We start from the raw sequence: 11,582 nt of genomic DNA on the forward strand, positions 1-11,582 counted from the left end.
AAAGAATGAACAGGAACCTTGGTGGTGTAATGGTTAAGCGCTCGGCTGCTAACTGAAAGGCCTGTGGTTCAAACTCACCAGCAGCTCCTCAGGAGAAAAGACTTAGCAATTTGCTCCCATAAAGATTACAGAAAACACTATGGGGCAGTTCTACTCTGTCCTTTCAGGGTTGGAGTTGTCAAGGATTTCATTTTACTTGGATCTACAATCAACACACATGGAAGCAGCAGGCAAGAAACCAAACAACCAATTGCATTAGGCAAATCTGCTGCAAAAGACTTTTTTAAGTGTTAAAGAGCAAAGATGTCACTTTGAATAGTAAGGTGTTCTTGACCCAAGCCTTGATATTTTCAATAGCTTCATATGCACATGAAAGCTGGACAATGACTAAGAAAGACTAAAGGATCAATGCATTTGAACTGTGGTGTTGACAAAGAATATTGAACGTACCATGGACTGCTAGAATGAACCAATCTGTCTTGGAGGGTGTATAGCCAGAACGCTCCTTAGAAGCAAGAATGGCCATACTTTTCCTCTCATACTTTGGTCATGTTGTCCAGAAGGACCAATCCCTGGAGAAGGATATCATGGTTGGTAAAGTACAGGGTCAGTGAAAAAGGGGAAGACCCTCAATGAGATGGACTGATCAAGTGGCTGCAATGATGGGCTCAAGCATAACAAGGACTGTGAGGATGGCACCAGACTGAGAAGTTTCATTCTGTTGTACACAGGGTTGCTGTGAGTTGGAACCAACTCGATGGCTCCTAACAACAACAGTGACAACAACATGGGTTGGAATTGACTCTATGGCACACAATACCAAAGAAAGAATATGAGCCCTCAATAGAACAGACATTCTTGATTTTGCAAGGATAAACTAGATAACTGTAGTGAAACTGCTGAACATCAAAAATAAAAGAAAAAAATCTTAAATGCTATCAGAGAAAAGGCAATTTACTTACAAAGAAATGAAAAATTATATCGGCTGTAGACATTTTAACCAGCAGCAATTAATGGCGAAAGGCAATAGAGCAGTATTATCAATGTACTATAGGAAAATAACTGTCCACCATATTTTTATACCCACATAAATTATCACACAATAGCGAGGGCAAAATGAAGACATTTTCAGATATACAAAGAATTATCTCCTCCATCAAATCACTTATAGAAAGAACAATTAAAGGATGAACTTCAGCCAGAAGAAAACTGAACTCAAGGAAGCAGCTTTGGATTCAAGGAGGGAAAAAAAAATTAGTGAGCCCCAAAATGATTACATGTCATTAAACTTAATTAACTTTTTACCATAAAAGAAGAAGGCCATTAAACGGGTAAAGTATGCCAAGAAAGAATTACGTGATAACTTTATTAGAAAAAAAATTATAGTCAAGTATGTATGTTGAAAAATAAAAGACAATTCTGAGAACAGACATACAGACTAATGTTCCCAACCACTAGTGAATACAGATTACTAATCTAAGAGAAGCAGGAATGGAGAAAAAAGAAGTAACAATAAAGGATGGTAAACAAAAGACATAAAATATGATGGAAATAGAAGTCCAAATATATTAGGAACTCACAATAAATGCACATGGATTAAACTCATCTATCAGAGACCCAACTAAAACATAAAACTCCTCAGAGATACAACTAAAACAAAACTCATAGGAAAATTAGATACAGAGAAATGGGAAATATGTAACCTATGAATAGTAGCCCCTAAAAAGCAGCATATCAGTATCAACATAAAAATACCTAATTTAAGCAATTAGCATGAAAAATGGTAAAGACAGACTCTACAAAATAACATGATTATAATGTTGCATATACTTTAAGGAACATCACCTACTACGTGCCAGGGATCATGTCTGTCTTTTTCACTGTTTTATTTTCAGTGCTTATCATAAAATACAACGCAACACACTGCCATTGAGTCAGATCTGACTCACAGAGACCTTTCCTTATGTTTCCGAGGCGGTATCAGTGCTCCATAAATATTACCATACCAAGCCAAACTCACTGCCACAGAGTCTATTTTGACTCATAGCAACCCCCAATGGGTTTCCAAGGGTGTAAATATTTACAGAAGTGGACTGCCTCATCTTTCTTCTGTGGAGTTGCTGGTGGATTTGAACCACCAACCTTTTGGTTAGCAGCTAAATGCCTGAACCACTACACCACCAGAGCTCCTTAAATATTACCATAGTATATTGAACAATCTGGTTATGTGTTTGTTACTCCACAAGGCAGGGCCTGAACGTTATTCAATTTTATGCCACCAACACTCAGCACAGTACTTGGCACATAGTAGGCACTCAATAAATGCAAACTGAATTCAAGGTTCATCTCTCTCATACAACCTCTCCTGCCATGAATAACTTAGATTTTGCTTCCATTTCCACACCACTCACAATTTGTACCAGTTACCTTAGCAATTGATTGTATGTGTCATCTTTAGTTTTCTCTCAATCTTTCAAACCTTGTCTCTCCAACAATATTCCTGCTCTTGAAAACAGAGAAGATGCCTAATACCATGCCTCGCACCTTGCCAAGTACTTGGTTGTTGTCATCATTTAACGATGACCGTTGATTACACCAGTGATGCCAGCATCATATGCCATGGCTACCCCAAAGGGCTATCTCCATTACTTCTTTTCCATTGTTGACTAAAGAGATCACTGTTTGAAGCCAGGCTTATGTGCAAAGAATGTGGAGAAGTCAATGGCAGGGGCCAGAGAAAGCAGCTAGTGTCCATTTCCCAAGGCCCTGTGCTGTCTTCCTTCTTGAAAAATAGTGAGAGGGGAAAGTGCCTGTAACACCACATAAGAGTGGGTGGTGGGGAAGAGGGAAGGAGCTAGAGAGGAAAACGGGAAGGAAGGGAGCATGCGCGATACACTCCTGGAGAGAATCCCCAGCTGACCTTCCCTTGGGAGGCATGGCGATGGTGGTGGTTGATGTGGTTAGTGCCAGTGCCTCAGATTCTGACTCATGGCCACCCCACCGTGCAGCACAGAGTTGCTCCACAGGCCTCCCTAGGCAGTGACCTTTCCCAGGTGCCTCTCCATGGGTTAGGACCGCCAACCTTTCGGCAAGTGGCCCAGCACTTAACCATTTCTGCCAAGCAGAGACTTCTTAGGCATAGTATCAGGAGTTTCTTAGGCCACTGGAAGGAAACGTCAATACCACAGCTACATCCACACACTGGAAGTTTGCTTAGAGGACAGGGTGAGATGCTGCTGTTCTTCTTCACCAGAGCCAAGCAGGCAAATGAGGGGGACGGATGGCAACCGGCTCCTAAATGGGCAGCAGCGACAGACTTGAACTGGTGGTCTTGTGTCGCGGTGGTCTTCGTGAACAAGACGCCATAGTTCTAGGGAGTTTGAACCGAGGCTCTGGGTTAAAGAAGGGAGATGGGCTGGCAGACCTACCAAGGTCCTTTCTAATCCCAGGATTGCACAGCGCAGCGCAGTGAGCTCTTGCCCATTCACGCTCCTACACACGTCTGCACCCAGTTTGATAGTAAGTCCCCTGGGCTGCCTTCCAGCGTGAGTACGCTGCCACGCCAGCTGCTGGCACGCAACAAATGGCTCAAATATTTGTTGAAGGAAGGAATAAACGAATCAAGGGTTTAAATAGGGCCCATATGACCTCCCTAGCTGTAAAGTACGGCGATGAATGAAAGCACAACATTCTGGCACGATCACTTGACCCAGACGGCAGAGAAAAGCACCTGTACGCCACCCTACCACCCGATTCTTATCTTGGGAAAAGCGCAGACCACCTGCGCAGCACGCAGGCTAGAGTTTCCTGGGCAAGGAGTCTCTCTCTGCTGCTTCAGGATGTACCTCCAGAAGGTCAAGTCACCCAGGCTTAGACCGCTTGCCCGCCCGGCTGGCCTCCGAGACAAAGTTTCTGCCAGGATTCAGCGTGGGCTTCCCCCGAGGCGCGCCCGCACTTCCTCTCTGGCCTCGAGCGCCCCAGGCGCACGGCTAGCCAGCCCGCAGCGCCGCCACTTACCTTGGTGAGTTGGGCGATCTTTTTGCACATTTTCACATGGATCTCCGGATCACAATCCATTCTCCAGCTAGCATCTCCGCGGGCATCGGCTGTGGAGACCGAGCAAGTCCCGGGCGAGTGCATTTTGCTGTTGAGTGCAGAAGCCATCGCCACAACGCGATCGACACTCAGAGGCTCTCGCTGTGGTTCTCCTGGCCACCCGTGTGCACGTGCGTGCGCGCGCGGTCGTGTGAGAGCCGGCGCTTCCCCGAGAGAGGTGGCACTGCAGTCCTGCCGCCGGCCCAGCAGCGTGGCCGGTCTCCCCCGAGGTGTCCCCAGCTCCCGCCCCCTTGCTCGCGGACCCTGCGGGAACCCGCACCCTGCGGCGTGGCGCCTACGACCCGCACGTGCCGCTCCGGGGCGGCGCGCAGCTCCCGGGCTGCTGCGGGCTCTGCCTGTTACGTACAGCGTCCTTGGCGAGCAGCCGCCAGCCTGGGGAGGTTTACGCTGGCCTGCTCGGCCCTCCTGGACACGTGGGTGGCGCGGGCCTCTGCCGGCCTGGGTGGCGACGAACCCCGCCCCAGCAGCAGCCAGCCTCGGGCAGCGCTGCGCGCGGTCCAGGGAGAGGCCCTGAAGGCGTGCGCGGGACGAACCGGTGGCGAGGGCCGGGGCACCTTGACCAGCACACTTAGCCTGTGGCTCCGGAGCCTTGGAGCTCCGCACTGGGCGCAGAGGGGGTCGAGCGGGCTGCCCAGAAGGACGCGGAGAAGTGTGCCATCGCGGCAGGGAAGGAGGCGCGGGGTTCGAGGCGCACAGGGTGGGCTCGGGGTGCGGGAGCGCCCCTCCCCATTGGGAGGAGCCGAAACATTGCGGGAGGATTGCTGGAGATCACCGAACAAAAGGGAAGAAGCAACCAAGGTGGCAGAGAGACCGGCGGGCGAAATCTGGGACGTGGAAGAGCGGCGCGCATAGTGCGGTCAGCTGTAGGAGCACAGAGAAAAAGTCATCCGACAGGGAAAAAGATGGTGGCAGGTGTGGGAAAGGAGGCAGCAAAGAGGAATGGAGGAGTGACTGAGTAACGGAGCTGACAGTCTGAGTCAGCCCGGCCCAGTGCAAGTGGATGAAGTGACTTGTCGAATCCACACTGCTGGTTAGGGCCGACTAGAGCCAGAATTCGGAGTCTGCGGATTCCAAACCTTTTTAGCTTGTTTGGTGCGGGGAGAGGTTAAACCCACTGCAATCGAGTTGATTCCGACTTATTGCGACCCTATAAAGCAGAGTGGAACTGCCCCATAGGGTTTCCAAGGATTTCCGTAAATCTTTACGGAAGCAGGCTGCCTCACCTTTCTCCCAGGGAGGGGCTGGTGGGTTTGAACAGCCAACCTTTTGGTTCACAGCTCAGTGCTTTAACCACAGCGCCACCAGAGCTCCTTGAGGAGGGGTTAGTGGACCAAATTTATTTGCTGCTTGTTTTCCCCAGTTTGCAACTGTGGGCTTTTGGGAAAGTAACCACGGCATCCTGATCAGATAGATCTTCATAAAACCTGACTCAGTCATAGCGTGATGAGTAATAACAGTTTGCATGGATAAATAAATTTCATTTTACAAACTGGCTCATGCTGAGTTTTAATAACCTTAATAATAAGCTTCAAAGGGTCTCAAAAGTCACCATCACATCCCTCCTCCACACGGCAGGTAACCACAGCCATTGTTAGAGATGGAGAAATAGACCCAGGAAATTGGTACCAACTCGGACAATTACCAGCAATTAGAGCTGCGTCTGAAACGGAGATATTCCTACTTGAAATTCCTTATTTTCCCCCACTACATCACTGCGAAAGAATGGCCAACCTGTTTTTGTTTGTTTGTTTAATTTTGTTTTGCTTTAATTTCTAGTTCACTATCTTAGTTTAGTTAGATTATCTCTCCAGGCCAACCATCCCCTCCCTCAGGTAATTTAGAAAACAGACTCGTGAATCTTTGTCAAGAGGTTATTGCAGATTCTTGGTTCCTATCTTAGAGCCCAAGGAGCTCTGATGGTGCAGTGGTTAAGTCAGCCATTCAGCTGCTACCCGAAGGTCGATGGTTCGAACTCACCAGTGGCAGTCTGCTATTGTAAAGATTTATAAAGATTTACTGGACAGTTCTACTCTGCCCTACAGGGTGGCTGTGAGTTGGAATTGACTTGATGGCAGCGAGTTAGTTTTACTCTAGAGCCCCAGAGTCAGTCTCTGGAGGTGGAGGCTTGGGAATTCTCATTTTAAACAAGCTCCCTACTTAATTCCAAGTGACATATTTACAGTGGTTTTTTTGCAGTCTGAATATATGCTGACTTTCCCAGGAATTCAACCATTGTGTAAACTAAAGGAAAATTAACCTGTTGGGTTCAGAACTTTACCAAAAGTTGTTCAATGTTTTGGAAAACCACACCCTCAATGGCCATGTGGTTTATGGTATATGGCTGCTAATACAACACACACTGTGCCTGCCACATTCATGGTGAGTCTACTGATACTCTCAATATCTGAATACTATATGGGAGCTCTGGTAGCATAGTGGCTAAGACACTTGCCTGCTAACCAGACGGCTGGCAGTTCAAACCCACCAGCCACTCCTCGGAAGGAAGGTTGGGCAATCCTATTTCCGTAATGATACTGCCTCGGAAACCCGAGGAGGGGTCGCTATGAGTCGGGGCCGACTCGACGGCACATAACAACAACAACAACATATTAAGTCATAAGGAACCTGGTGGTATAGTGGTTAAGGCATTTGGCTGCTAACCAAAAGGTTGGTGTTTCAAATCCACCAGCCACTCCATGGAAGAAAGATGAGGCAGTCTGCTTCTGTAAAGATTTACAGCCTTGGAGACCCATGGGGGTAGTTATGAGTCAGAATTGACTCGATGGCAGTGATTTTGGTTTTTGGTTTTGGTATAATAAGTCATAAAGTTAATCGCAGCAGATCATTTATATATTGAAACACATTATTTAAATATAATATTTCATTTTCTTTCTCCATTATATTACCATCAAAAATTCACACTAATTTTAAAAATATACAAGTAAAGTAGGAGGTACTGGGTGGTTCAAACAGAATTAAATGCTGGGCTAAAAACCAAACGTTGGTGGTTAGATCCCACTCAGAGGCACCTCAGAAAAAAAGCCTGGAGAACTGCTCTGGAAAGGTCATGGTTACGAAAACGCTAGTGCTCTGAACGCATGGGGGCATGAGTCGGAATCAACTCCACTGCTTTTTTAAGCATATTATCTATGAATTTCAAGATTGTATGTGGATATATATTTTTAAGTGATGTTGGGTATGAACAGCATTGAGTTTCAGTTATTCAAATATGATTTTCTTAGGCCCAGAGACCAAATTATTCCCCAGTATGATATATTATACTTTCAACTTGACAACGGAAGACAGTGGGAAAATCAGACTTCCTTTGCAGGCTGCGTGGGGCCATAGCTACTGTAATCAAAGTGCTGCCAGCAGACTCATCTTGGAAACAGTCCTCTGCAGGCCCCAGGATTGCCTTGCACTCTGATTAATCGGTCCCTTCACGCTGTCTGGGATGAATTAGAGTGCAGAAGAGAATTAAGCCCTGTGTCAAACGCAGGTTGAGGGAGACAATTTATGAGATCGCTAATGTCATCTTGGCACGGTGCTAAGCCCCTTCCTTGCACTGTCCTTACCGCCTGGAAGGTAGTGCTATATAAGTAGCTTATCCAATTTCATGTGGCTCGTAAATGGACCTGGAGCTATCTGACTTCACTGCCTATATTTCCAGAATGCAATACTGGCAATCTAATTTTTCAAAAACCATCATTTATTTTTAGTTATAAAAATAACATGCTTGCAGTACTCTCACCCAAAAAACCCTCACCTATACAAAAAATGAGTACACAAAGAAAATAAAAATCACCCCAAATCCCACACTCAGAAAATTACTGTGTTCCCAGACATCTCTCTGGACATACATGGAAATGTTATGTTGTCTATGTATTTTAAAACTTAAGTGGGATACTGTACATGATGTTTTTGAACCCTATTCATGCAATGACGTAAGGTGAACATTGTATACAGGAACATATTTACCCTATGCCCTGTTCAGGGACTTTTTTTTTTTTTTTCTGTTTTAAGTAAAAATGTTTCATATATGGTTCTGGGGGCGCAGTGCCTAAGGCATTTAACTGCTAACCAGAAGGCTGGCGGTTCAAACTCACCAGTCACTCCTCAGAAGGAAGGTTGGGCAATCTACTCCCATAGACATACTGCCTCAGAAACCCAAGGAGGGGTGGCTTTGAATCGGATCCAACTCGACGGCAGTGAGTTTGGTTTTTGGTTTTATGCAATGAAAATACTCAGTTATGTTCTAGAGGACCCCCCAAAAAGAAAATTTATGTGTTGAGTATAATAGGTAAACAAGGAGCTGGTGAGACAGAATTCTTAAAATGTATCACTACAGATAGTGTACTCTAAGACACGATAAAAGAACTACTAAGTGCATTTGCCCCAAAACAAAGCTCAGAAGGTAGGAAGTGGCAGGAAAGGACAGATACAGGGGAACCCAGGGAGGAAGTGGGAAGAGTGGTGTTACATTGAGGGAACTGCAATGAATGTTATGAAACAAAATGTGCATAAAATTGAATGGAAGACTCATGTGCTCTGTAGACTTTCACTTAAACAATAAAAAATAGTAATAAATGGAATATATGATAAAAGAGGTGGCAGAAACAAGAGTGTTGTTACTAACAGAAAAGGAAGGAAAGGACAAGTGATAAGACAGAACATGATGCCACCTACAGGCCTATAGCTATGCCATTCTGAAAACAAAATGACCCCTCTGCTGGCAATACCCATTCTAACCCCAAAACATTAAAAAATGTAGCCCTCTGCAGTCCTTAGCCAGGCATACTTCTGAAAGAACATGTATTGGCTCCAGGAACCCTCCACCTGCTGAGGCCTTTTCAATCTCAACTCTGGTTCTCCTACCTGCACTATTAGAGGTGAAGGTTAACGCAGCTGCAATGAGGCATGTCAGCATCATGTAACACAAGATTCGTCACGTGGTCCTTACATCCCCCGAGCTCCTTACCCTAAATGTATTGATCTTCTTATTATATCTTTCCAACTTCTGTTTAAAATTGATTCAATAAACCATGTGATTTCAGCATCTTAATTTGGGCTACGAGGTTTCCTTTCTCAGGACATTTGGGATAGCCTACCTGATATTTCAGCTACCACTGCATAAGGTAATTCCCTACATGACATCGCTGTAATGGATCTTTGAACAGATATGCAAATATTTCCACAGTAACAAATTCTAGAATAAATCTGTTTCAAAGAGTATGCAAATTTTAAATGGTGATGTTTTGCCATAGTGTTCTGCAGAACTTATTCCAAATTCTACTCTCATTAGTTGTTGTATGCCGTTGATTCTGACTCATAGCAATCCTATAGGATAAAGTAGAAGCACCCCAAAGGGTCTCCTAAGCTGTCATCGTTACAGGTCCTTTTTCCTGCAGAACAGCTGGTGGGTTTGAACCACAGACCTTCTAGTTAGCAGCCAAGCACTTAACCATTGTGACACCAGGGCTCCTTCTCTCATTAGCAGAGCATGAAAATCCATCTTTTCCCATACTCTTGCCAAAAACCTTAGTTATTCATCTTCAAATATCTTTCAGTTTAGTGTGCCTTTCTCTAAGCCATTTGTTTGGTTACTAGTGGGGTTGAATGCCCTTCCACAAATTGATCAGTTGCTGGTATTGATCCTTTTGTAAATTGCTTTTGCCTGGTTTTCTTTCTCATTACAAAGATCTTTTCCTTGGCAGAAGCACTTTCCACCTTGCCAATCATGTATGTTGCAAGTATTTCCCTGGTTAGTACTTCCTTTTAATCTCCTTATGTGCCATAGATATTTTGGATTTATATAGAGGTAAATCTGTTGCTCTTTTCCTTTAGGTTTTTGGCTTTTGCATCGTGCTGGGAAAGGTGTTCCTCAACACAATTATAAAAATCCAATCCAGAGTTTCTCTAGCTACTTTTATGGCTTCATTTTTCAAATGTTTACATCCTTGATCTAGCCGGAATTTGTTGATATATGGAGTGAAACCGGAATTCAGATTTATGTTTTTCAAGATGGCTGCACAGCTGTCCCAACAGGTATTAAATAATTCATCTTTTCCACACTTGTAACATAAGAGCCACCTAGGTGGTTTCTACAGTAGAAATTTACTTAGGTAATCTTTCAGTCTTTTCTGAGTAATTCTCTTTCCTAATCAAGTAAGTAAGGAGCCCTTGGTGGTACAGTGGTTAAAGCTAACCAAAAGGTACATGGTTGGAACCCACTACCTGCTCTGCAGAAGAAAGATGTGGCAGTCTGCTTCCGTGAATATTACAGCCTTGGAAACTTGATGGGGCAGCTCTACTCCATCTTACTGGGTCACTGTGAGTCAGAGTCAAATCGATGACACACAACAAGTAGTATCGGTAACTCTAATGTTATTATTACTGCTACAGGCAGTCCCTAGATTACGAACAAGTTCAGTTCCTAAGTCTGTCTTTAAGTTGAATTAGTATTTAAGTCCCAACAGTCAGTCAAATGTTTGTCTTAATATATAGTGTACCTTCCTATGCATAAAAAACATTAAAGAAACATTTCCATATACACTAAAACATCTTGAACATAATAAATCAGTAATAATAATAATGTTTTGATGTGCAACACAAAGTAGTGTCCATTTGTTACTATGAACCATTGTTGTTGTTGTTGCTGTTTGCCATCGAGTCGGCCCCGACTCATAGCGACCCCTCCTTGGGTTTCCGAGGCAGATCACTACGGAAGTAGATTGCCCAACCTTCCTTCCGAGGAGTGGCTGGTGGGTTTGAACCGCCAGCCTTCCGGTGAGCAGTCAAGTGCCTTAGGCACTATGCTACCAGAGCTCCTATATATACATATAGAGGAACCATTGTTAGTACCTCAAATTTTTAATATAATAGGCTTTAGGGGATGGGTTTATAATGATGGGGATGGGTTGGACATCAGTTGGACATTTGTAAGCTAGGGACTGCCTGTACTCACCTAATAACAAAAAGATCACATTCTTAAGTATTTCATTGAACTCCTTTACCTAGAAGGCTAGCTAACTCCCCTACTCTGACTTGTTTCTATTTATCTTTCAGACCTCAGCCTATATGTCACTTCCACAGGAAGCTTGTCCCAGTAACCCAAGTTTGAATATCCCTAAAATATGCCCTCATGGCTCTGCATTTCTGTGTAGCACCTATGTTTTATTCTTAATAGCTGAAGTTTTCTGTCAAATACCACCACCACCCTTTTTTTTTGAGTGAACGCCTGAAATGAACACACAGCTTAAGTTGGTGCTATGCTTTTACTCTAATCCTAACACATATTAACTAGAACCCAGGTCTCTCATATCTCCTCACCCACCTCATTTTCAAGGGAGGAAAATATAAACAAAAACACTTCAACAAAGCACCATGTTATACATATTCTTATATATCCCCAATTCAGAAACGCTTGCAGCAGTATATTGACAGAGAACTTCCAGAGGTTCAAGCTG

At 44.4% G+C, this 11,582-nt stretch overlaps 1 protein-coding gene across 1 annotated transcript in view; it reads right to left on the minus strand.

The window, feature by feature from the left end:
- FAM184B (family with sequence similarity 184 member B) overlaps positions 1 to 4,164 on the minus strand; it is a 180,213-nt gene extending 176,049 nt beyond the window's left edge. The window contains exon 1 of the mRNA XM_007957362.2: positions 4,018 to 4,164. Within this exon, the coding sequence (XP_007955553.1) occupies positions 4,018 to 4,164 (147 nt within the window). The remainder of the gene's footprint in view (positions 1 to 4,017) is intronic.
- Positions 4,165 to 11,582: the final 7,418 nt, after the last annotated feature.

This window comes from Orycteropus afer, unplaced genomic scaffold (genome assembly GCF_000298275.1).
Source record: "Orycteropus afer afer isolate SDZICR_OR568_19922 unplaced genomic scaffold, OryAfe1.0 scaffold00733, whole genome shotgun sequence".
Classification (NCBI taxonomy): Eukaryota; Metazoa; Chordata; class Mammalia; order Tubulidentata; family Orycteropodidae; genus Orycteropus; species Orycteropus afer.